We start from the raw sequence: 27,859 nt of genomic DNA on the forward strand, positions 1-27,859 counted from the left end.
TAAAAGACCAAGGGTGAGTTCTAAAGTTCTGAATAAGCCTGCAAAGGGACTAGCTTTCCCTAATTTCTCTTATTGTTGTTGTTATTATTATGCATCACAATTACCAGAAGTAATCAACTGGATTAACAATAGACCATCCAAACACTGGGTAGAAATCAAACAAGAAATATAGCTATGCACAGTATTTGTTATTTAAAAATAAATTAAGGGTACCAGAAATAAAAAAAATTACCCATTCATCCAGACCACCTTTGCAGCTTTGCACACATTTTTAAAATTCCTGTTGCTGAGGCTCTCTCCGTTAGCTACTTTCATTAATAATCATGAATTAATCCCTAGGAAATACCGAAGTGACTATTCGCTGTGGGTAAGACCTGAGATTACTCAATTTGGACAGCTGTTCCTGGGTCTTGGTTTGAAATCAAGAAATATGTAAAAATGTAAACAATATAAAGATAATGTATTTTCAGTATTACAGGTCAAACATTGTATTGCAAAATCTGCATACAAGGTGACTCTATCTAGATCTTTAACCACATCTGAGAAGTTGAGCCAGGAGCAAGGTGGAACAACCAGTTTAATTTCTAAAATATATACAATTTTGACTGAAAAAGATGTTGATAACAAAACAACCCAACTGAAAAGATGGGAGAAAGATTTGGACAAAGAAACTGATCTGGATGAGTGGGTGTAGGAAAGGGGATATACATCTTCAATTTTATGTAGCTCATACAGAATTTTTTTTATATAAATTACTATGTAGATGGCATTTGACTCCAGTTAAGGTCCATCGTAGTTTTGCTATGAGGGAGGTGCTCTGTTGGAGGGGTTGCAGGGAAAAGGGAACACACTTGCACACGTGGTGGTTGTGTCCAAGAATTAGATGGTTTTAGGACAGGGGTGGGCAAACTATGGCTCAGGGGCCGCATCTGGCCCTTCAGATGTTTTAATCCGGCCCTCAAGATCCAGCGGGAGGGGGGTCAGGGGCTTGCTCTACGCGGCTCTGCTCCGCATGCTGCCCCTGCCCCAGTGCTGCCCCTGCAGCTCCTATTGGCCAGCAAACAGGGCCAATGGGAGCTGCAGGGGCAGCGCCTACGGATGGGGCAGTGTGCAGAGCTGCCTGGCCATGCCTCTGCATAGGAGCCAGAGGGGGAACATGCCGCTGCTTCTGGGAGCTGCTTGAGGTAAGCACTGCCTGGAGTTTGCACCCCTGACCTCCTCCCGTGCCCAACCCCTTGCCCCAGCCTGGATCCCACTCCTGCCCTCTGAACCCCTTGGTCCCACCCTCTTGCACCCCAAAGCCTATGCCCCCAGCCAGAGCCCTCATCTACTCCCATGCCCCAACCCCCAATTTTGTGAGCATTCATGACCCACCATACAATTTCCATATCCAGATGTGGCCCTCAGGCCAAAAAGTTTGCCCACCCCTTTTTAGGAGAAAATTATTAAAGAGATTCAACTTGTGACAAAATGCCGCTTCCTAGAGATCCCCCGACCTGCTTACTTACTGCTCCAGTAAAGGACCTTCATTTTAAACAGAATGACAAATTCATTTCTTTTTTACTGTCAGCAGTTAGACTTGGTATTGCAAATTATTGGAAAAATGTGACTCCTCCTCCTCTGAAACTGTGATATAGTATAATATGGACTGTCCTTGTAATGGAAAAGCTGTCACACTAAGTATGTACACAAGAGAAGCACCAAAAATAGGATAGGCATTTAGAAATTCAGCCACCTTGTTTAGCCTACTAAGAGGAGGAGGGCTCCCCTGCCAGCAAGGCACAATCTTTAGTCAGGTTCTTTGAATATTAACCTGAACCTGAATAAGTCATAAGTAATGTATAATGTAGTATGTTCATGTTTGATTGTAACTTTGCCTTAAACACACACACACACACACACACACAAAACCTAAATGTGTTTGGGCCAAATTAGTACTTGGATGGATGAGTCTCTACCTCAAATAACTAACACTTTAGTATTACTCTGCTCGAAAATAGCAATGGCTGCTCCTTCTGTTTTATAAATCAGAGTACTCTGTCTGAAAACTTTACTTATAGGCCTCAAATAAATAAGACCATTACTGACACAATAAGTATATTCTCCTTTAGTGCTGTAGGTAGCCATACTACATTTGGATAGAAAGATCCATGGTTAAATTTCTTGCTGGAACGCATTTGTCACAGAGGAGCACTCTCTTGGTGGCTTTCCTATCTTCTGGACTCTTCACAAGAACTTTGTACATTTTACATATTCTTATTGGAATGCATTTACACTGGCTGTTGCTATTTATTTTGAATTTTCCCTTATGCATTCATAAACTGTCACATGGGTGGATACATAGATGGAGATTTGTTGTTGCAGGACAGGAATGGTGAAAACTAGTCAGCATGGGCTAAATTCTGTGCTGATTTCATTGGAGCCACATGGGATAAAAAACAGTACAGAATTTGGCCCCATGAAGAGTAAAACTTTTAAGTGGGATTAAAATTTCAATATCAAACTATTAAAAAACAGAGATATGTCTAAACCAAAAACCCGATTCCAAACTCCTCCCCACAAACTTTGCGAGGTGGAGGTTGAAATTTGGTTCCAAATTTTCCAGTTGGGGACCATTTCTATTTAAAAAAAAAATCAAATTTCCCAGTGTCCCTTCCTAATTTTTTAACTTATCACTTGTTCAAAGATCTATAAAGTGTAAAGCTAGTAGGATAACCAATGCAAATAACGATCAAAAGGATTTGTATCATTTAGGAGACTGACTGGTGGATGCTAAATACATTTTAAAGTAGAAAGACAAATGTAAGATAATTAGTCTGGGAGGAAGGTACCAAATTAGGAAACGTGTTAAAAAAAACAATTGTTCAGCACATTGATCAGGAAAAGGAATTGGGGTTATTGTAGAGAAATCATTAAACCCATCAGCTCAATTCAAAGCAGAAAAATGTTAAACAGGCTACTAGATTACTTTGTTAAGAGTCAGACAGAAAAGAATTCAAAACCACAGATATGAAAGCACTAGTTAGATCCCAGTTAAAATACTGTGTGCTGTACTGGCTAGCATGCTACAGGAATGATATTGTTGCCTTACAGAGGGGGGCAGGGCAGAGCATTAATGATACTAGATTAGAAGAATCTAAGGGTAAATCTACACTACACAGTTAACCCAGACTCTTGTATTGCCTGTGTTTTAGACTTAACCTCCCTACTGTCCACACAAAAATCCTCTGACTTGGTTTCAAAGGTACTTTAAACCTGGGTTAGCTTACCTGGCTGAAGGTGAAGGTTAGAACTGTGGCTCTGCTATAACGTGTGCTGGAACCTACCCACTTTGCAGTGAAGACACAGGCTAAAACACTAGAGTGCTGATAGTCTTTCCAAACCCTTCTCACAGTTCCCCTTGAAGGACAGACAAGTTCTTCCACAACTGACAGGGAAAGAATCCTAGAGCTTCTCTGCATAAAGAATCATCATGGGATATGCCCCTAGACAGGCAGACACACAGACAGATAGACAGATACAAGTGAATGCAGAAAGAGTGAGGACAGAGTAACATGGGCAGGGCTTTGCAGTGGGGACGCTGACACCCAGGTATCAATCACTCAGGTTCATTGTGCAGTCTAGCCATAGCCACTATGGAAGGCAAAGTTGAAGGAGGTTTTGTTAGCTCTAGTCATTAAAAGATTTGTTCCTGTGAAAAATTTTGATCAAACAGAATTTTTTTTCATGAAAATTTCCATTTAATCAAAAAGCCATTTTCCAAATGTTTTCCAAATTATGAATGGGATTAATGAGGTGGCAGGACAAACATTTTTCACCTTGGTGAGCTTATAAACTAGGAAAATATAGTCTAAAATTGAAGAAATGAGGGATAATTGGCAACTCAGGTAGAACTAGTGGAAGCAAAGGGTAACAAACATATTGGATACGTTATTGGGGAAAGAGTGTACATGAGTTAAAGAGGGACCTGGGTTTAACTCTGGGAAAAGAAGAAAGTGAGAATGTTTTTTAAAACAGGAAGATAGGCTTTGGATAAACCACTAGCGGACTGGGTGTATTAGGTTGGCTGGACTTTCCCTGATGCTAACATTTTCCTTGTTCTAACCATGGGGAACTCTTCCCTCCACCAATAAGTAGATAAATAAATGCATAACTAAATAAAATATAAGCCAGCTGACACACCTGTGTCCCAGATAATCACAGCAATGTGTGAGCCATTGCTGAGCCAACACAGTACAGAATGTACTGCCTGATTTTGGCAGAGCGGGATTGGAAGGGATCCATTAAAGAGAGAAGGTCTCCGGTGGATTTAAAAAGCTGCTTACATCTTTACCATTTTCTCAAATTTTGTTTCCTCTCATTCTTATGTACTCGGTGGTTTCTCTTTCCTCCTGTGACACTTGTTCCGAATTTGCAGAGGCGCCATTTGGCCCCATTCCAGGTCGTTGTCAAAAATAATTTCTTTAGAGGCTGAACATGAGACTCAATTTTTTTTCCAGGTGTTGAGTGAATTACCTGATTGCTGCGCTGCCCTCTGCCTCGCTGACATTTTGGCAATACTCAGGAAAGTAGGGCACTTCAATGACAATCCATTTCTAATAATCTTTTAGGAAACTCAGATTAACAAAAAACTCCACATGTTAAATGATGCTGATGAGTCACTGAAACACCATTAGACTAAATCTGCATGTTTTTTAAAAAAAGTTCTTATGAACCCAGCAAGATCATCTTTCTTGTTTCCTAGCTCCAGTTCAAACCAGTTCTGCCTCTGCAAGCCATTGGGTTCTGGCCAAATTTTATAAATAGGACAAAAAAGCCTCTGATTTGTCTTGCCGAAGTTTCTTGGACTGTGTAACATTTGCAAACTCAAATTCACTTTAGAGAAACTGAACAAAGACTTCAAACCATGACCCTAATGAGTAAGTAGTGCAAAATTAGACATTCAGGATCAACGAAGGATCTGACACTTGATGATATGGTTGGGACTGCCATCAGAAGAAGAGGAGATGTCAACAGGGTGAGGATATAAGAAAAGGATGGAACAGATAATATACCTACTATTTTGATTGGATAGGGCAGAGCCCTCCTTCCCCCATTGCTGGGGTAATGAAAGCCATTAATTATGAGTGGGCAGCTGGTAACCCACTGCTGGTGTCAATGGCTAGTTACAATCTGAGTATCTAGTGCTGTTCCATTATGGTCCAGACGATGAAGTACAGCTATGCAATTATGTCAACAATACTCAGAATAAGCCAGATGGTTATTCTGAGATATTACCCTCTTTGGGACAGTGACTGTGTTTATTTCTATGTTTGTAAAGCGCCACATAATGGAAACCCCTCCCCCCCATAATTGTGACCTCTGAGAACTACCACAACATTAAAAATAAACTGACAGTACTGGGTGCAAAGTTAGGCCCACACTGAAAACTTCTGAAAATCTCATACTGAGCAATGAGATTATTTTAGACTCTTTCTCCATTTTGTTTTAACTGTTTTATGACCCTTTTTTTTCCCAATAGGAAGTTTGAAATGATTGTCTAGGCCCTGACTTCCTTAGCCACAGTCTTGGTAATTTACTTTTTTTGTTCTCTCACAAAGGCTGTTTTAATAATCATGCAAGTGTGCACAGAAATTGGTAAGATAAATGATGACACTGTTATTCGATACATTCTTAGTTATTACTATTTTTAAAAGAGCTGCGTAGTGAAACTCAAATAATAAATATTTCCTTGTTTTCACTGGCATTCATTCAATATGAGACAAATCTTTATTATGACAAGAAGTCTGTGTTTCTGTGAGCAATCCTCCTTGCTAAGATTAAATGCATATTATCATACTGAATTAACTGTTTCCACTGAAAATCACATCCTTCTATGAGCTTTCTCCTCAAAAATGTGGAATTTAGGTCCTGATCCTGCAAACACTTACTCATGTGAGTGGCCTTTACTTCAGGGAGTAGCTCCCTTGAAATCAATGGCATCAATCTCACGAGTAAGGGTGCCTAATAGGAGTGAGGGTTACAGGACTGGGCTTTTAATTTGGACACAGTTTTAAGCTTAAATACAATGAAATAAGCCAAATCAGGACACTTGGTTCATGTTGTTCCCTCCCTCCTCCCTTTTTCCTTTTGTAATGAAAGCAAAAAAAATTGGCCCCTTGAGATTAAAACCAGCAAGGCAATTACTTGGGAAAGGTGACGTAGCTCGTCCTCACATGGTGTAGCGTATGCTACAGAGACAGGACAGATGGTTGAGAAGGTTTGCTCAGCAATGAGGCGGCAGCATGGAGGAAATCTGCATTACAGTGCAATGTACCCTGCAGTACAGGAGCCCACGAGACAGGAAAAAAGCTGGATTTTGTGGCTGCCACGCTAGTAAATGCATCAACAAAAGTCAGTTCAGCATTAAGGACTGGAAGCCAAATTTTGCCCTCAAATACACATGGCAACTGGCATCCATGTGTTGAACACATGGATTCGAAGGCAGACATTAGCCAAAGATATTGATTCCAACTATAGCTGAATCAACTCCTTTATGCAAATCTACAAGGACATATTTTGCATCTTTGATCAAGCCATTCCTCAGATCACCTCCGTTGAAGGCAGCTCAGGATCTCCCCAGCATCCTTTATTTCTACCACATCATCAGGTATTTTATGGTGAGAAAACTCATCCCTTGACCTACCAGTGACATTGTATGCATGCAAACAATGGGAAAGGTTTTGCCAACTATGCACTGCCAGAGGAAAATATTTCTGAACAAAATGTGTGATCCTGACTGGTACTTATTATGAGATGAAACTTAATGCTTAATAAATGTATCCAACAAATAGAAAAAAAGTGGATTTCTCACATCCCTATGTAATGTACTGTATGTGTGCAGTGAGGACATTATAGCTTCTGCAGAAACCAGAATTTTTAATTTCCGGAGTCCTGTGCATTTAAAATCTCAGTTAATTAACACAGTGTTCTGCATTTAATTTCCTTGGCAATGGAAAAAAGAAAATACAAATAAAAATTTTGATTGCGCATTCAAATAACCCAATGTAGACATTTAGAATCAAAGAATTGCACTGAGTGTAATCAATGAAATAAATGCAGCTGTGTTTATTTCAATGGGTGGATGAGGGATAACAGAGGGGGTGACACAGACAGGGTAGGGATTACAGAAGGGGAGAGATTACTGCTGCATGTTAGGATAAGGAGAAGGGTAGATGCTTTGTGACATAGAAAGCACAGGTATAAATCCTCTGGGCCTCATCTGTAGGCCTCTGTAAGGTCAAATTTACATTCCAGAATGGCACAAAGCTACTTTAAAGATGTTCTATATGGGCAGATAAGGATTCCCCCTGCACAGGGGAACACTGGTATAGCATAACATCACCCACCACTCCCTCCCTGCTTAGTATAGACAGTATATAAGGGTTTGAGAGGCAACAGCTAGAGGCAGAGCTTGAGCACACAGCACTATGTCTGATCCTCAGTTGGTGGAACAGCTGCCTGTGAACATAAATTAGAGCAGCCCTGAGGCTTCTCTAATTTAAAATAGGAGCTGCATTGGCCTCTGGCCAGCCTCAGGATTACTGGGTGCAGAAAAGTGGTGTAACTCTACATCTACTCTCCCTCCCATCAGCTGCAGCAATCCCAGTTCAGGTGCACCTCAGGCTTAAGTCCCGAATATAGTACCAGTACCTAACTCATTGCTCCAAAAGACCTTTTGCATATGTCAGGTATGAAAGGAGCTGTAGAAACTCAAATTCCCTTCAGATAAGCAATGTAGGAGGGGACTTACTTAGAAACCAGACAAAAGAACAGAGCATTTGCTTATGTCGGGGAAAAATAATTGGTCTTCTCTTTGAGGCCAACCTGTTGAGTTTCATGGTCTCCAGCTAGCCACTACTCTTGTTTTCCTAACGCTTAATGGCTGCTCTAACTTACGCTGGCACTGGCTGGGGATGGATGTAACACTAGGAGCTCTGGCTATACTTCTCCAAGGATCTGGCACTATTAGACAAATTCCTTAAAGAAAAGGCAAGTTATTCCCATTCTAGATATAGGATCACAGAAGTTATATCTGGAAAAGACATATTAGATTCTAAACATGAGACAACATTTGCAAGCCCTCTTCTCTTTGTTCCCTCAAAAATCTTGCCATACTTAGCAAGCAAGTGCAATATACCTAACTGAGCATTCCACTCGAGCAGAATCCAGATACAGGAAAAAATCCAGTGCTGTAACCCCCTAAGATGCTTGCTGGTATGTCAACCCAGCATAAAGTACACAGCTGGGATTCATTTCTCTGCCCTGGTGTTTTTCAAAGGCATAAATTACTTTCCCCTTACACTGCAAATACTGTCTCTACCCTTAATCTTTATTAGAAGGCTCTGAGACTTTATAATCCCTCATATTTGTTGCAGCGTGTGAGGAATGTGCTGTCATATGTAAAGAGTGCTGCAGACTGTCGAGCCAGCAGGACTAACATGACCACCCCTCACTGGTTTGAACAGTTTGGATGTAACAGCATATGGCAGATAAGGGACAGGATATCCATGTGACATAGCATAAGGGAATTTCAAAGAAAGGAATAAGGAGAAAAGTTTCACAAGGAATACGGGGAGGGAGCATTGAAAGAGTAAGAAGACAATTGTAGGAAGTTGTGGGAAAGTGTAATAGCTAAGAGGAGGGCATCAAAGGGAGTAATGGAAGATTAGTGTAGTGACATGGGGCAACATTTTCAAAAGGGAGTGTCTAAAATTTGACACCTACATTCATATGTAAGCACCTCATCGAAAGTAGCCCGATTTTCAGAGGGGATGTGCGCCAACTGATTTCAGTGGGAGCAGCAAGGTGCTCAGCTTCTTTGAAAAACAGGCTGCTTTTCATTAGATACCTAAATATGGATGTGTGTGCCTAACTTTAGGCCTTCATGTTTGAAAATGGTGGCCATAGATAATTTACATTAAAAAGATATTTGGTGAGTTGACTAGACTGACAGCCTAGCAGAAACATACGCTACCATGAGGAGGCTCTGATTTTGATTCCTGGGCTCATATTCTCTGTTTCCAGGCAATCAGGGGCTGCGGTGTTATAAATGCAGCGGGTTGTGCGGGTGTGGGGGAAGGGAGTGGTATAAGGGGGAGACTTGCATTGCTTTTGAGTAACCCTCTCTGACTAGAATTTAGAGGAGAACTGATGAGATCCTGAGGAAGCCACAGCCCTAGTTTTACTAAAAACAACGTTTGCAGTTCAGCTTTAAATTGTCTGATAAAATACCTACTGTATAACATCACTGAGGAGGGTATGCACCTCTTCCTTCACACACAAATCCCTATGGCTATTTGGGTACTCCACTGATTATCTTACTGATAATATGAACACAATGCACAACAGCAGCTAACTGAAGTATTTAAAATAGTGGCAGGTTTCAGAGTAGCAGCCATGTTAGTCTGTATCCGCAAAAAGAAAAAGGAGTACTTGTTAATCTCTAAGGTGCCACAAGTACTCCTTTTTTTAAAATAGTGGATTATTCTTAATGAAGCTTGGTGATCTACCTGGGATACTGTACGGATATCCCTCAGGAAGCAGGTAAGAGAGGTGAAGGAGGAGGTGGGATAAAACTCATGCCTGGAATATTGGTATAGAGGGGTATAACTTGTTCAGGAAGGACAGGCAGGGGAAAAAGGGAGGTGTTGCATTGTACATCAAGAATGTATACTCTTGTTCTGACATCTAGAAAGAGGTGAAAGGCAGACCAGTTGTAAATCTCTGGGGCCTGGTCTACACTAGGTGGGGGGGATCAATTTAAGTTACGCAACTTCAGCTCCATGAATAACGTAGCTGAAGTTGACGTACTTAGATCTACTTAATGTGGTGTCTTCACTGTGGTAAGTCGACTGCTGACGCTCCCCCATCGATTCCACCTGCACCTCTCGCTCTGGTGGAGTCCCAGAGTTGAGGGGACAGCACTCGGCAGTCGATTTATTCCCATCTTCACTAGATGCGATAAATCGACCCCTGCTGGATCGATCGCTCCGGAGGCAAGTGTAGACATGCCCTGATGAATGATGATAAAAGGGGGAAAATAGGGGTAACGTCTTGACAGGGGATTAATATACACCACCAAATCAGGGGGAGGAAGTGGATGATGCATTTCTAGGACATATAACAGAAATATCCAGAACACAAGTTCTGGTAGTATTGGGAGATTTTAACTGACCAGACATCTGCTGGAAAAGTATTATGACAAAACACAAAATTGCCAGTAAGTTCCTGGAATGTGTTGAGGGCAACTTCTTGAAGAGAAAGTAACAGGGGTGGGGCAGTCATTTCAGACTTGATTCTGACTAATAGGGAGGAAGTGGTTGCAAATCTGGAAACAGAAGACAATTTGGGTGAAAATGATCATGAAATGACAGATTTCATGATTCTAAGGAAAGGAAGGTGAGAGAGCTGCAGAATAAGGACAATAGACTTCCCAAAAGCAAACTTTTAACAAACTCAGAGAACTGATAGGTAGGGTCCCCTAGGAAGAAAACCTAAGGGAAAAAGGAGTTCAGGAGACCTGGCAAAGACAGACTATATTTAAGGCACAACAACAGCAAACTGTCCCGATGCAAGGGAAAGATAGAAAAGTAAGAGGCCAATATGGCTGCAACAGGGGCTCTTTAATGACCTGAAAATCAAAAAGGAATACTACAAAATGCGGAAACATAGACTAATTACTAAAGATGAGTACAGAAGAATAATGCAAGTAGATAGGGACAAAATCAGAAAGGCTAAGGCACAAAATGAGTTACACCTGTCAAGGGACATGAAAGGCAACAAAAAGAGGGTTTATAAATACATTAGGAGCAAGAGGAAGATGAAGGAAAGTGTAGGTTCACTACTTAGTGGGAAAGGAGAGCTAAGAACTGGTGACATTAAGAAGGCTAAGGTGTTTAAATGCCTATTTTGCTTCAAAGAGTCCTGTGGCACCTTATAGACTAACAGATGTATTGGAGCATAAGCTTTCGTGGGTGAATACCCATTTCGTCGAATGCATGTAGTGAAAATTTCCAGAGGCAGGTATAAACATGCAAGCAAGAATCAGGCTAGGGATAACAAGGTTAGTTCCATCAGGAAGGATGAGGCCCTCTTCTAGCAGTTGAGGTGTGAACACCAAGGGAGGAGAAACTGCTTCTGTAGTTGGCTAGCCATTCACAGTCTTTGTTTAATCCTGAGCTTAACCCTCCGGTTTTTGTATATTGCCATTCCTAATATCTGATTTGTGTCCATTTATCCTTTTACATAGGAACTGTCCAGTTTGGCCGCTGTACATAGCAGGGGGGCATTGCTGCACATGATGGCGTATATTACATTGGTGGACGTGCAGGTGAATGAACTGGTGATGGTGTGGCTGATCTGGTTAGGTCCTGTGATGGTGTCACTGGTATAGATATGTGGGCAGATTTGGCATCGAGGTTTGTTGCATGGATTGGTTCCTGAGTTAGAGTTACTTTGGTGCGGTGTATAGTTGCTGGTGAGAATATGCTTCAGGTTGGCGGGATGTCTGTGGGCGAGGACTGGCCTGCCTCCCAAGCAGTTTCTCCTCCCTTAGTGTTCACACCTCAACTGCTAGAAGAGGGCCTCATCCTTCCTGATTGAGCTAACCTTGTTATCCCTAGCCTGACTCTTGCTTGCATATTTATACCTGCCTCTGGAAATTTCCACTACATGCATCCAACGAAGTGGGTATTCACCCACGAAAACTTATGCTCCAATACATCTGTTAGTCTATAAGGTGCCACAGGACTCTTTGCTGCTTTTACAGATCCAGACTAACACGGCTACCCCTCTGATATTTTGCTTTAGTGGTAACTAAAAAAGGTAACTGTAACCAGATGCTTAATTAATATTAACAACAAAGGGGAAGGAACACAAGTCAGATTAGGGAAAGAACAGGGGAAATAATACTTAGATAAATTAGATATATTCAAGTCAGCAGGGCCCGACTACATTCATTCTAGGTCACTTAAGGAACTAGCTGAAGCAATCTTGGAACCATTAACAATTATCTTCAAGAACTCATGGGAGATGGCTGTGGTCCCGGAGGATTACAGAAGGGCAAATAAAGTACCTATATTTAAAAGGGGGCACTAAGAGGACCTGGGCAATTATAGACCAATCAGCCTAACTTCGATATCTAAAAGGTACTGGAACAAATTATTAAACAATCAATTTCTAAGTCCTAGAGGATCATAGGGCAATATGTAATAGCCAACATGGATTTGTCAAGAACAAATCATGCCAGAACAACCCAATTTCCCTTTTTGGCAGGGTTACTGGCCTAGTGGAGGGGGGACGCAGTAGACATGAAATATCTTGATTTCAGTAAGGCTTTTGACATAGTCCCACATGACAGTCTCATAAAAAACTAAGGAAATGTGGTCTAGACGAAATTACTATAAGGTAGGTGCAAAACTGGTTGAAAGACTGTACTGCAAGAGTAGTTTTCAATGGTTTGCTGTCAAACTTGGGGAATGCATCTGTCCTGGATTCAGTACTATTAATTATTTTCATTAATGACTTGGATAATGGAACAGAGAGTATGCTTTTAAAATTTCTGGATGACACCAAACTGGAGGGGTTGCCAGCACTTTGGAGGACATGATTAGAATTTAAAACCACCTTGACAAATTGGAGAATTGGTCTGTAATCAACCAGATGAAACTCAGTAAAGACAAGTGCAAAATACTATATTTAGGATGGCAAAATCAAACACACAAAATGGGAATAACTGGCTCGGCAGCAGTACTGCAGAAAAGGATCTGGGGGTTCTAGTGGATAACTTTAATATAAGTCAACAATGTGATGGAATTGTGAAAAGGCTAATATTCTGGGGTGTATTAACGGGAGTGTTGTATGTAAGATATGGAAGGTTATTGTCCTGCTGTACTCAGCACTAGTGAGGCCTTATGTGGAGTATTGTTCTGGGAGTCACACTTTAAGAAAGATATGGACAAACTGGATAGAGTCCAGAGGAGGGCTACAAAAATTATAAAAGGTTTAGAAAACTTGACCTATGAGGAAAGGTTAAAAAAAACTAGGCATGTTTAGTCTTGACAAAAGAACACTGAGAAGACTGAGTGGGGACCTGACAGCAATCTTCAAATATGTTATAAAGAGAATTTTGATCACTTGTTCTCCATGTCCACTGAAGGTTGGAAAAGAATTAAGCAGCTCAATCTACAGCATGGGAGATTTAGGCTAGATATTAGAAAAAAATGTCTAACTATAATGATAGTTAAGTACTGGAATAGGTTGCCATGAGAGCTGCGGAATCCCTGTCATTGTTGATTTTTAAGAACAGATTGGACAAACACTTGTCAGGGATTATCTAGGTTTACCTGATCCTGCCTCAGCACAGGGAGTTGTACTACATGACCTCACAATATCTCTTCCAACCCTACATTTCTATGATTCTACATTGGATAAGCCACAAATAGGGGATAGATTTATGTGAATAGGAAGGTGTGACAGATGTGACAATTTCCTGCAATATTTTTGGGAGATCTTACTGTATTAAGTTTATGTATCATCATGGGCCAGGGACTGTATGCAATTCCATGGAGGAGGGTGACCGCAGCTCCTCCAAGAATTAAGAACAGTGGGAGATGTGACCAGATATTATCAACCTGTCACATCCTGAAAAAACCCTATGGAATAAAGATAAACTTGAATACCCTGGTCAAAAGGGAGAGAGAGACATGTCTCCACCTATGAGAGGCAACAGCTGTGAAGCTGAAAACCAAGAGTGGGTGCCCTTGCTGAACCACAGAGGGGAAATACAGGTGCAATTTTCCTGAACAGTGACAAAGGACAATTAGGCAAATTCACTCAGGCTGTAACAGCTCCAGAAAAAAGTACCACTGCCTGGAGAGGTTCATACCTACTAGCTCAAACTGGAGTCTCCAGAGACTGACAAGACTGGACACTCAAGCATGGACTACAACTGCAAATCTTACAAGACGAAGGACCTCCCACAATCCCTCCCAAGTCAAAACAACAATTCCCATCCCTACTGCTCCCATCCTCTGTCAGCCCCCACCACCTCTGCCAATCAGCCAGCCAGTTTACCCATGTCCCCGTTGATCTGCTTGTTTAGGGTTGTAAGCTAAGTGAGCAGTCACATTTTGTATTAACTAAAGTTTCCGAGAGGTCTTCAAGGATGGCTGGATATAAAAAAACATTGCAGTAATCCTACCCAGCAGTGGCTAAGGCACTGATAACTGTTGTGAGGTGCACATCTGAGAGGAGAGGCGCAACCTTCTTCACTGAGCACATATTAAAAAAAGCACTCTTGGCTACTGCTTCTATCTGGGTATTCAAAAGCTGTGGCGGAGCTGGCAGGACTACTAGATTGCCAACTTTATTAAGAAGAGCTCTGTGGAGCTCAAAAGCTAAATTGGTTCAATAAAAGATATTATCTTCATCCACCTTGTCTCTCTAATATCCTGGGACCAACATGGCTACAACAACACTGCACACAACTTTATTAACAAAAGATGGGCCTGCCCTTGTAGTCCAGGGGGCAGATACCGTCTCTCCCTTCTCCTGCAGGAGGCCCCTCTTTGGTCCTTCATCTCCTCAGTGTACAGAAATGCTATTCAGCCATCCTTCCCACCCTACAATGGCCATTACAGCAGTCACATCTGGGTGCATGAGCAAGGACCTTCCGCAGTGTTGCCAACTCTTGCAATATTTATTGTTTTTTTTAAAGCTCTAGCTCCTGGAGCTAAGAATCTTAACTTTCATTTGAAAAGTAAGTTTCTAGCCATCATAGTTGAGCAGAAAAGCCTGAAAATATGACCCCACTGTAACCTAAGGGCTCAGAAACCAAGTCAAGTGAAAAGAACCCAAGTTTTATTTATTTAATTTCATTATTTTTAAGACAATCTAATGATATTTGGAGGGCCCAGCTCATGATTTTTGAATGACTGAGGTTGGCAATACTGAAATAAGCCCTCAACCTAGAAGTCTCCCCAAATAAAAGTATAGAAAGCCCCCTCTCCACAACCATTCTAGAGCAAATGACCCAACCCCAAAAGTCTACTCCTTACATTATCCCCCCCCATTTCTGCCAACTAGATCAATCACCCCTATGGAACTGGATGGGCTCCTTCACCCTATCCCCCTACCCAAAAGACCAATCACTGGTTCATTCTCAAACAGAAGTCTTGACTCAAAAGGTATAGCCCTGCCACACAACAATGCTCAAATCCCATTTCCACAATGGGACAAGTCAGCTTGTGGTCAGTCAAAACTTCCCTGGTGGTATGACAGAAGAAACTGGATGATCAGAAACTGCCTGGAGGCTTCCTCAGAGTCATCAACATTATTTAAATTAATATGATTCTCACTGAAATCATGATTATTTATTGTCCCACGGGCAGTTTGCTCTGAATTACTCTGAACACTCTTGATCAGAGCAGCAGGTGGTGGACAGGTAGGAAGAATGGAGTTTTTATGAAACAGCCTCCCCATGAACAAGAGTGTTTATTCACTGTTCCATTAGGTCAGCCATTTGCAAGACTAATACAGTGACGTCAAAGCCAGAATCCCAGTTGTTTGATTCATTTGATTTATATTAGAGTCATTATAGAGATTACAACTTCATTTACTTTTGTTTTAAATTGATTTGCAATTTCCACTATTTATAGAGGTTGTTTGATCATACACTGCTGACTTTACGTAACTGTGTAATAAATCTCTCTCTCACAGACACCCCCTCCCGCCCACCTACCCTCTCAGGTTTGACTCTTCCATCTTTTAATTTAATGTCATACTGACCATGTAGCCACATTAACATAAAACAGTCTCTCTCTTCCCAGTCCCCAAAACATCTGCTTCACATTACATCTTTCCACAGAAAAATAATTCCTGCCCCTGTGTTTATCCCACCACCCAAAAAAAAAAAAGTTTTAAAATGGGAAAATGATTGTTACTTACTAGGAACTCCAGATACCAGTCGTAAGGGGCGTAACACTCGGAAAGCCCGCAGTGCTTTAACATCAAATCCGGCACCTTTCCCTCCTATTGAATTCGCCCCATCTGCTTTGGTTGCTTGTTCTAAAATTGCACTAAAAAGCCTGCAAAAAGGAAAGAGGAAACAAGCTGTAGGCAGACAGCAAGGCTTAGGCTAAATGGAAAATTAATTAACATCAATAATATCATTGAAACTACCTCATATTGCACAAACCCACCAGATGTAGCACATATCTGACTTGATAGTCATATGTAGTGGGGGAGAAAGAGACACTTCCCCTATACAATATCCTGTAGTCTAGAATGGGAACTGAGATGTAAGGCAAGAGACATAAGTTCTAATATCAGTTCTTCCTTTGACTGCTATTAATACTTCTGTGCAGTCTGCAACCTTTATTAACTGATGCTCTACTGCAGAAGGGCAATTATTCAACCATTTCAGGGCCAGTGGAACCAGGGGTGGGGGAGGGGGCTAGCATCTCTACAATGGAAATAGCGTGTGCGGGTCTATGTTTCTGCCTACCCACCAATATCTGGGAGTGGACTCTGCTGCATTCACATAGAGGAAGATATGAGAGCAGGATCTGGAGGAGAGGCTGTAGCAGCTGCCAAGGCCACAAGATCAAGCTGACTCATGAGGGGCAGGTAGGACTCCCCAGCCCAGCCAGGTCCCACCTTCCCGCCACTGCAGGTCCCGGCAGAGACAACCAGTCCCAGGGAAGGGCAGGAGTGTGTGCACCAGCCATCAGTGTGAGGTGGGGTATGGGACAGGGCATCAGCACCTGGATGGGAGGCAATGGCGCACAGCGTGCCAGCTGCCAAGGAGGTGAGGGGAATACAGGGCACTAGGCACTAACCACAGGAACGGCAATAGGAACTACCAGGACATATCTTCCCAGCCCGGAGCCAGCTGCCCCCTCGAGTCTTTGTAACTTGCTCCCTCTTCTATCCATCTGGTCCCCCATTCATAGGGAGTTCAGTCCCCTGATCTATTTTACATCCAACTCAGGTTCCACAAGGTCACTGCAGGTGAAACTGGCAATAGACCTCAGGTCTCATTTACTGCCTTTCAGAAGAACCATGTCATATTATGTGCTTGTGTAATCCATGTTAACAAAGTGTGGCTCTTTGACCCCACCTAAGGTTAGATCACATGCAGAAGTTTATGAGGCAGATAAAGATATGCTTTTAGATCCAGAGATTCGTTTCAAACCTTCATGAGGACCAAACAGCAGCATTCATTACATTTGGCAATGCCGTTTCCATTCACATTCTATTTCCAGAGCTAGGAATAGAAGCTATGAATCCTAAAATATTCCAGTGCTATTTCAACAATAGTTGTGTAACCCATGGCAAAGTATGCATCATGGCTCACTCTATGGGCTGGTCCTAATAGAAAATAACAGCATATTTCCCTACCAGTTACAAGTGTAGATGAAATGGAAGAGGTCTGTGATCTGAAAATCCTGGGTTCAAACCCTAATGGTGGCTTAAGGGGGGTAAAAGTGTAGGTGTAAGTTAGTGTGAAGACTCTGGAAAAATGCAATTGTTGACATGATGTCATGTCATATTACAAAACATTTTATTAAGGGGCAAATTTGGATCCTCATACTTGTTTTATTATGATATTTTTAGTGGTTTACTTGGGTTAATAGGAGCTGTCCCTTTAAAAACAGGGTGGGGCATTTAATTATAGTGTGTGTTTGAAGAAGGCAGAGCAGTGTGTGGGAGATGTTATTCATGTGTGCAGAAAGTGGAAGACCCAGCCTGTGAAAGGTCAGAACTTGATTTAATACACTTATCTTTCAACAAAGTAAACTTCATTCTTGAGGTGCAACATTAGCATTTATTAGGAGAGTGGATGTCTGAGGGAATTACTAAGGAGCCACAAAGCCTTTCACCTGGAGGGCAACACTCTGAATCCAGTTCAACTCAGTAGATATTAAAGAAGTTGTTCCCATCCAATGGTGCTGCTATATCAGGTAAGTTTGGCGGGTGCCAGTTCCAGTTACGATGCCACAAACTCATCATCATGCTTTGAACTAACTGGCAGACTCAGCAGAGAGGCCAAAAACTGCATGGGCCAGTGAGAATGAAATAGCCCTGTTACCTCTAGAGAAAATCCCCACAGTTCAGGGTTGAGGCATGCTGGCAGGGCCATGCGTGCGGGAAGCTTGACCGGTAGATAAAAAGAAGGGTACATTCATCACAGCACTCAGGCCAGTACCTTTCACCAGCACTGATTTTCTTAAGCTGAAGTTGCTGGTTATATACACGTTAGTTGCAAATGTCCCAGCTGGAGCTACACAGAACTTGGCAGCTATGATGGGGGAGCTAGTTGACTCAATTCAAACTCATAATTTAAAGTATTGCTGAAAAATTAACAACCATGTAGTGAGTGTGAGAGGAGGATGTTGCAAATTAATGAACAAGACCAAGAAAACCTCTTGAAAAAACCTACAGTAGATACTGCAGGAGGTGGGGTGGTTGATTCAGTAGTTCCTTTCAGTAGGTGAACCAGCTGAAACAATGCCCCAGCATGATGTGAGAGAGCACTATGCTGATGGAGGCATTTTCAAAAGAGATGTAAAAGCAAGGTTCTACCCCCTTGTGGTTATTGAAGATCCCATAGCACCACTCCAAAGAGTATGAGAATCAACCCTATTTCATCTCAGATAAGCACATTCTGCAACCTAACTTCCCCTTCCAACTGGATGCAATATTTTCCACCTCCTATTTTCAACTGCTGTGTAGTGTTCTTGAGCATTGATAAATGATTTCTGAATCTCTGCCTTGGAGTCACTACATCTAGTTTTGGTTCATTTCTTAAAGATTAACTACAAAGCAAATAAAAGACTAATTGTTGACTTCTGCTTCTTCTCATGTATGTATGAAGTATGAAGACATCCTTGTAATTTTCTTTTTTTTTCCCCAATATTTTTCCTGCTTCCTTTTTTACGTCTGACCCGTAAGGTATTCTCTTTGCCAAAGACCCTTAGCCAGATCTTTGGAGGTCCTCAACAGTGGCATGACAAGGCTGCTACCTGTACTGCAGCTCTTTATTCCCCTGTTTTTGTGGATGGGATGCTGATTCTTATAGTCTAAGACAGTGGTTCTTAACCTGGGGTGCACACACCCCCTAGGGGTGCGAGATGCCCTTTCTGGGGGCGCGAGACATGCCAGATTTTTTTAGAAAGTAAATCATCAAAAACACAAATTAAGCGCAGGCATGTAAGTACAACTACTTTGTTTAATCAAACCTATGTATTTAACAACATACATTTTTTAACGATTACTGTAATATACAAACAAAAATATATCTAGGTTTAAAGAACTGACCTACTTCAACAATTTTTGATAAGGGGTGCGAGAACATATTTTAAGAACCAAAGGGGTGCAGGCTGCAGTAAAGGTTAAGAAACATTGGTCTAAGAGAATACCTTGTCAAGGGGCTCTTGCAAATAGAGGGAATTGAGGATCTGATATTTCCAATGCAAATAAGAAGCAGAGAAACACCTTTGAGAGAGAGTCTTTATAGAGCATAAAGAAAAAGTAAAGGCCAAAAGATTTTTTGTTTTTGGCTTTACGGTTCACCTTTAAATATGGCTATTTTTTAACTCCAGGAAGGGTTTGTAAATGTGGAAGTGCTTGAGTCTGCCCTTTAGAAAATTCCCCACAGGCCTAAGGAAAGGCTCATTTCTACACCTAAGTTTTTGAATCTGTTCAGAATTTCAGACCCCTTGCAAATACCTTCAGTGCACAGTCTAAGTAAAGTTGTTCTCTAAATTAAGATACCTTTCTCTTTGTAGAAACTGTGGGTCCTCAGAAAATATTGCTCTTAGGAAATGCATTACATGCTGTCTGGAAAGAAGAATATTCTTGTAACACAACACTTTCAAGTCATTTTTGTCAGGAAAGGAAATTTCCTTCTAAGTCATGATGAATTCCAAGGACAACACTCGCATCAGAAAACCCTTTATTTTCCAAAAGGAGAAAAAAAAAATCAAAGGAACTAGGAAACAATTTAACTAATGATTAGCAGTTGTGGGATATGCTTCATTAGACAGCTTGAGTGTGTGTTCTTTGTTCTTAACTAGCAATGTTCTAAAACACAGAACTTTATGATTGATACCTACGCAAAGAGATTTTTCTTCAAAGCAATATTTAATGGCTCTGCCACAGAAAGGTCGTAGGCTATTTGAGAATAAGCTAGATCAAGCTTTAAAGGACTTAGCTGCTCAGAAAGCAGATCTACCAAACTGCAAGACAGATAAGTTGTTACAAGCCTATAAGTTGAAAGTGCATCCTTTCTTCAGAAGGCATTCCCTTAAGTCTAGATATAGTCCTTGCTTTTAATGCTCTTCTCCCTTCCTGACATGGATTCATCTGACCATCCTAGAACTACACATTCAAAGTGAAGTCACATATCTTCAGGCGGCAGATGACCCAACTTTTGAAGACAGGGAGATAATTGGTACTATAAAGTGTAGCAGATAATGGGTACTATAAAGAATTCATGTAGGCTGCTTTCTAGAATGTTCATTCCCTATCTCCTTGTCTACCTGAAAATAATGAACAATATCAAAATAGTTTCTCCTTATTAGATCTTCCAGCTGCATGCACTGATGTGGTGGAAAAAAATGGGAGTTAAGGTAGACTGAGGATCTAGACATTGTCCTTGGTTGTGCCCCCTTTTGCCACAATAACACCTGAATTATTCTTTGTATGTAAGATTTTTCCATTTCCCATTCAGCCCTACTCTTTTTTCCTATGGTGAGAACCATCAACATTTAAAGAAGAAGAAGATTCCAATGGCAGAATGAGTGCAAGATGACAGCTGTGATGAAAAAGTCTTTAAAATTTAATGCTTTAGGTCAGTGGTTCTCAAACTATGGAGGTACGGGAATGTGTCAAGGGAGGTGCAAGCTGTGGGCTTTTTTTGCGGCGGGGGGGGGGGAGCGGGCAGGAAGAGCTCTGGCTGTCAGCCCTGGGTGTTTGAGGCTCATGCAGAAGAGCTGTGCACATCTGGGAGGCAGGGAAAAGGGGACAGCCAGAGCCCTACCACCCTGGGGCTGACAGCCAGAGCCCAGCCACCTGGGCTTGGGCTCTCCTCCTGCACCTTCCCTCTATCCCTCACCAGAGGCAGCCCAGGCTCAGGCTCTTCTCCCACCCCCCCTCGGTCCCATCCCCCAATCCCCATCTGTCAGCCCCGGGATGCAGCAGCAGCACAGAAGTAAGGGTGGCAATGGAGCTAAATCTGCTGTGAAAAGTGATATTGACAAATATCACTCTTCACATTGCCACCCTTACTTCTGTGCTGCTCCTGGTGCAGCGCTGCCTTCAGAGCGGGGCACCCAGCCAGCAGCCGCTGCTGCTCTTCGCTCTGCCTTCAGAGTGGGGTGGTGGTTTATGTACTTGTGGTGGTGCGGGGCATAAACAACTAAAGACACAAAGAAGGGGGGGGCAATCAAATAAGATTGAGAACTACTGGTTTAGGTTACACTTTCTGAATATTACCAGGAAAGCACCTTCCTCTTTTGCCATCCCATGAACCTCTATGATCTTCTCTGGCCTCTGTTACAATACTACAACTATGTCCTTATCATTCTGCCCCACGAGAACAGTTGCCACGGGAAGGCAAGTTTTTCTTTATTCCCTGGAGAACAATAACACTCAGAGGCCTCCAAATGCAAAGCAAGAAGCAGTTCCAGCCCACAAAGTCACAGGAGCATCCTTGAGCTGCATCCTTCTAAATTACCCAGGTCTTTTAGCAACTGATATTAGTCAAGAGTTTAGGGTAATACATTTCCTGGTTTTGTCTTGCTTAAGGAACATAAAAAGTTAATGAGCCCCAAACTCTGCCATTTCAGGTTAGGTTAAGTCAAAAGAGGTCAGTGGTCTACTTGCTTTCACTATTATGAAGAGGAGGATGTGGGAGATTTCTAATGAGTGCAGCAGTCTAAGGAAAATCATAAGCCTTTTTTTGTATTTTGTTTGCCTCCATTTTTGTTTGGCCTCTTCTGTGGTATTATGAGGTAGAACCCATGTATTCAGGACAGAGGTGGTAATAGCTGGGAAAGGAAATTTAGGTTTGCTACCTCTAAACTGGGTTTCTGAGCATCATATCCATCAGTCTAGAAGCCCTACTGAGCATGGCTAGGATTAGCAGCACATTTTTTTAGTTAGTGTCTCATTCTCTTCTGAAGTCTCATTAATGAGCCTGTGCTCAATGTTAAGGAAGCCTGGGCTGAGTTGGGAACACAGTAGACAGCATGTATTGCCACTTTCAGGTGAATGCTTCCTCTTGTTTTCCAGCCACTGCTTCAGGCTGCCACTGGAATCACTTCCAGCAGCACTGACTGACATCAGGGGAAGCCATGGCTGGCTCCCCTCAGATGGAAGAAAATGGTAGGTCAATAAGGGGTCTTTGCAGGAAGCAGAATAAAAAAGAAAATGGAGAAATTTGGAAAACTTCCTGCCACTCCAATAAAAATCAATTCAAGTTTAAATATGGTGTAACTGCAGCCTGGGTTTACCCTGCAATTTTCAGACAAACAGTAGGGAGCAAGCAGGGGAGAACAGGGGCAAACAGCATTGCCTCTCAGAATTTGCTGATAAGTAGGGTCTGCTAGGAAAGGAAGCAGCACACCACACTATGGCATGGTCCCGTATGAGCCAGTCTAAATAGATAAACATCAGAGAAACCCATCTAGTCTTGAACTGGAATCTGCTGCTTGCAATTGTTACTCTTTAACTGGGACCTAGGGGTCTTTGCCATATTTATACATGTGTAATCTTTCCCCTGTTGCAGTTGCTGTCAGATTGTTTCCTCCAGCTACAGAGTAAGTGTTGCTGAACATGAGAGCAGACAGAATAGCACAGTGGTGCTGCTGCTTTTGTCACTGGCAAGGGAATTAATTTCAGCCTGAATATCATCTTGCTGATTAACAGGTCTAATAGGAAAACTCAAGTTAAACTACATGTAATGCTGATCTAGCATTTCTGGAACCCTGTTCTTTTACATAGCAATAGGAAGGGGGTAAAATATTTGTCCTCTTTTTAAAAGTCTCCATAAAGACCCACATAAAATGAAAACCATCAGATTCATAATTAAGCAGCAGTCCCTAGTCAGGTGACTGAGTGCTACATGAGTATACGTTGCAGAATCAGACTTATCTTGGGAAACCAGTTAATTCCTGGGTGGATGTCACCAATCTCCTGTGGGATTTTTTTACTCCTTTGGGGGTGCGGACATGAGAGCACCAAAATAGCAGGGCGAAGAGTCTAGGCAGGAGGTTGGGCTGTTTTGGGACTAAGAATAGATTCCAACTTATCCCACCTCTTCCTAGATGGGAGCTCCTCCCCCCACTTCCACCTATCATTCTGGAAGCAGCAGGGCTCAAATAGCACAGCAGCGGCAAAGGTGAGTGGTTAGGAGTTTTATAGCTTTCAGTTCCTCCATACAAGTAGACAAGTGGCCAGATGGTCAGTGGATTTGGGCAGCAAGCATAAGATGCTTTGGCTGCTAAAACTGCCCTTTTTTGGTACTCAGTGTGGGAATGGAGGCAAGGATTTCTATTGGAAAGGGAAGGACAGGGGAGGGCCTGGATGCTGGTGGGGCATGGAACTCACTCTGGAGATGAGGCTGGGATAGGAAGGGAAGACGCATTCAGGAGAAGAAGACCCAGCCTCACTGCCTTAAGGGTTAGTTCATCCCACCTTAAACTTCCCTCATCTAACTACCAATCAAACAGCTTGTCATGTTGCTTTCTAAGTTTCTAACTCTTAACTAATTCAACCCAATTTAATGCATCATTTTCCCTACATTAAACCTTTCACCTCATCCCATGATTTTTTCCGTTCTCAGTAGTGAGGTAGAGATACCTACTGGACACCTGCCTACAAGTGTGGCAGATATTGCTCCACTCTTGTACTTCTAATCCCTAGAGAAATTAAGAATTTAATTGCATGTGGAGGCCCAGGAGCTTCTCTGGGAAGAGGGTCAGGAAGCAGAAGCACGGCCACTCAGAAAAAGTATATAGAAGTTGAACAGTGTCCATGCTGTCCCCTTTCCTAAAGCTGACAACTCATCTCAGCTTCAGCAGCATTGCACAACTCACTGTGAGGTATCCAAAAAGGGAGAGCTTGTTGCCTGGCTGCTTTTCTCCAGGGCTTCACAATTCCTCTGGCTTCTCAGAGATCATGTTTTAGGAGGCTATAAGGGGATGATGAAGCTCAATTCCTAACTCACACACTCTTTTTAGAGGCTCCTCATGTCTCAGAGACATGCTGATACCACATGGAAAACTTTGAAAAACAGTCTATTAGAGAAAATGTGGGCCATACAACACATTCTCTGTATTTCTATTCCCCGCTTTTGTTTCAGGCTTTTTAAATAATTGGTAGGGCCATTTTAATCAAAATAAGCTCCTCATTCCTGAAAATGTCGCTCTCTGCCTGACCCTCACAGTGGTCAGGCCCAATAATGGACCAATGTGGGACATCTTTTAACATTTTATTTTCTGAAATATTTGTTGGACCTTAAGCTCTGGGGTTCACTCATTGTTACAAATAACAAGTTACAAGTACATCCCATGAACTATTCCCCCCCACATTCATGGAGCTGTCAAGGGTTAATTTATTTGATTGTCTTCTATAAGGATTACACTGAGGAGTCTGAGACCCTGCTGTACATTGCCCAATAGTCTTGTGTTGCTTTCTCTTTTTTCCTCCACAGGTGTTAAAAAGTGGTTTACTTTCCACACCTTAGAAATGGGTAAAGTCCCGGAACGGGGTCTAAAGAGCTGGAGGTACGCAATACCAGAAAAGCCATGCCAAGATTAAACATTGTGGGCCAGATCTTCAGCTGGTGTAAATCAGCGCTATTCCACTGAAGTCAACACAGCAACGTCAGTTGTACCAGCGGAGGATCTGACTCTGAATTCAGTACATTCTCTGTATGTTTGGTAAAGGAAGGGAGCCTGCAGGTGGGATGAGTTGGGGAGATGGGTGGTGGAGACGAGAGACACAGGATATGCTGTACAGTCAGTCAAACAAGCAGCCATAAGAAGCCTATGCATTCCTCCTCTAATGTACCCAGTTGGAATTCCTGATACCCCAAAATGAACTCTTTATGTTCCCATGTGTACAGTGTACTCAAAGACAATAGTACTCACCCTACCACCACAATTATAAAATCTAGTAAATTCCAGCCATTGCGGAGGTAAGCATTGGGGTGAAAGAGAAGTCCATATGCTATTACTTTTAAAAATGCTTCCACCGTAAAAATTATGAGAAAGAGATATTCCACTCGTTCCTGGAGAGAAGACAAAAGAAAAAAAGAAAGACAACAATTAGCTCAGTGCTGAAAAACAATGGGTAAAAATCTGTTTACCTTTTTAACATTTTATCTCTGCAGCCTTCTAGTCACTGGCCCACCAGAGCCACTTGGGAATGTCCAGTGCTAAACCCCATTACTTGCCAATGAGCTTTTCCTCTCCGAATTGTTATTTCTGTGGCTAGCTTAATAGGCTAGCAGCAGTGCAGTGTGGTTAGGATGCGAGTTTCATGTTCCTTGACTTGTCAGGAACTGTAAACTCTGCAGAGACAGAATGCTCAGCGCCAGTGTTGGGAGGCATCACTCTCTAGTATCTTGTTCTCAGGAGGATGTATTGAGAGGCACTGACAGGCTCCAGAGTGAGCTGTGTCCAACCCTCTTGGAGGGGGAAGGTGGCTGGATTTGAGGCTTTGTGGAGAGAAGGGGGAAGAAGAAGAGAGGCCCTGCTGACTGACCTCCCCCCCCCACAAGAAAAACTGTCATTCTTTTAACTTGTCTTGTGAGATCGCCTCCTACATTGTTAGGGAAAAAACTGATGTAGGAATGTGATAAATTATTTACTGTTCACATGGATTCATTAGCACTCAATACATAGTCACCATCATTTTAGTGATTTCATCAGAATATTCACATGTCCAACTTGTGAAATGCAATCCAGAGTTTCGCACACGCAAAGGAAGTCATCTACAGTGACAAGACACTCTGATTCAGCAGGGAAGCTTTAGGAGTCCGAATATGGGTTTAACCTCTCTCTTAACTTTGGATTTCCTATTCCCAGGATGGCGGCAGAGCAGCAGCACTGCTAAAGTGACAGGGACCCCAGTCCCCTGACCCACTTCCTAGCCAGTCACTGCAAAGGCACTGAGAGCAGCCTTAGAAGATAATTAGCACTCAGCTGTCCCAGGGTCAGAGCAGTCATCTAGGTATCTACACTGAATCTGGGAGTGAGCCTGGGTCCACAGACTCATGCTAGCCAGGCTCATGCTAGCCTACTGAAGACAGCTGTGTGACAGTGCCTTGATGTTGTGGCTCAGGCTGGAGCTCAGATTCTGAAGCCCATCCCTCATCCTAGATTTCAGAGCCTAAGCTACGATGTCTACATAGCTACTTTTAGTGTGCTACTGTGAGCCCTGCCAACACAGGCCTGTGGGCTCAGGCTGGGAGGCTCGTTCTCAGATGCTGTGTCGACATGCCCCTGGACAAAAAGGGAAAGGATAGGTGTAGTCCTCAGAGCTACCAAGATTATATCTACCAAGTCTCCCTCATTGGAGAGGATCTTATTTTGGATTAATTTTAACTGAAGCCTCTCTCTTCAGTAAGGAAAGATGTTGCTGTGTGTGCTTCGAAGAAGAATTTACAAGCCTCATCCTCACAATCATTTGGAAATCTCATTCATTTAAATTATTACAGCTTGGACACATTGCAAAGCAGGCCCCTAACAATCCCCTGAGCTGCTTGGTTGAGATGAAAGTCTGAGATGCATTGTTCAGCCTTGCAAAATTCTGTACAAAATTTACTAGCCCAGGTACAAAACGACTCCTTCAATCCACCACTATGCTAATAAAAATATCAAATTATTTTTTACTTGCCTATGAAAAAAGTTAGTTACCCTTGAGAGACGGCAACGCTGCATGGCTGCAGTAAATGACTGAAGGTGACCAGGCCCTTGGACTACATATTTTGCTAGAGAGAGAGTCACATTTGAAAATTCAGGCTGTCTCTAGAACACCCTCTCTCGCATGCGGCCACCGGGGGGTTCCCTGCGGCCACGGCCGTTTCTTGGGGGGAGCATCAGCCCCTCCAATTGGTCCCTGTGGCTCCTGCATGTGCCGCCTCTCCGGAGACGCAGGTGGGACACACAAGACTTAAGGAGCAAGGTGAGGAGGCGAGCGGCGAGGCGAGCGGGGGGGAGGCGAGCGGCGAGCCAGCAGCAGGGTGAGGGGGCTGGCTGCGAGCGGGGGAGCGAGGAGGTGAGCAGGGCTGTGTGCGAAGAGGCGAGTGGGGAGGTAAGCAGGGGAGGCGAGCGGCGAGGCGCGTGGCGGGGGGGCCTCGGTGGAGGAGGAAGGAGGCGAGCGGCGGGGTGGGAGTCTGGCTGTGAGCGGGGCAGGAAGGAGGCGACAAGCGAGCTGGGGAGGCGAGCGCCGGGCAGTCGGGGCGGGGGGCGACGAGGCGAGTGGCGGGCGGGGGGCCCTGGCGGAGGAGTGAGGGGGTGAGTGGCGAGCCGGCGGCGGGGTCTGGCTGCGAGCGGAGGAGGTGAGCGGTGAGCCACTAGCGAGCGGGAGGAGTTCCCCTGGCGGGCAGGGCGGTGTCTGGGGCAGGGGAGAGAAGAGGCGAGCGGTGGGTGCATGGGCGGTGGGTGGAGCCCCCCCTTCTGCCCGCACTCCCCCCACCCCTGGGCAGCTGGAGCCACCAGCCCGCCGGCCGGAGAAGCCCTGAGCGCCCCCCCCGTCGCCGCTGGAGGAGCCCCGGGCTGGCTGAAGCCCTGAGACCTGCCCCCTC

The 27,859-nt window shown here is 43.2% G+C and overlaps 1 protein-coding gene across 2 annotated transcripts in view; it reads right to left on the reverse strand.

The window, feature by feature from the left end:
- Window positions 1-27,859, reverse strand: part of CACNA1C (calcium voltage-gated channel subunit alpha1 C) — a 708,026-nt gene that overhangs the window by 253,020 nt on the left and 427,147 nt on the right. For both annotated transcript variants that reach the window (XM_043540183.1, XM_043540181.1), the window contains exons 4-5: window positions 25,200-25,339; window positions 15,988-16,127 (exon numbers count right to left, since the gene is read on the reverse strand). In XM_043540183.1, the coding sequence (XP_043396118.1) occupies window positions 15,988-16,127; window positions 25,200-25,339 (280 nt within the window). The remainder of the gene's footprint in view (window positions 1-15,987; window positions 16,128-25,199; window positions 25,340-27,859) is intronic.

This window comes from Chelonia mydas, chromosome 1, assembly GCF_015237465.2.
Source record: "Chelonia mydas isolate rCheMyd1 chromosome 1, rCheMyd1.pri.v2, whole genome shotgun sequence".
Lineage (NCBI taxonomy): Eukaryota > Metazoa > Chordata > Testudines > Cheloniidae > Chelonia > Chelonia mydas.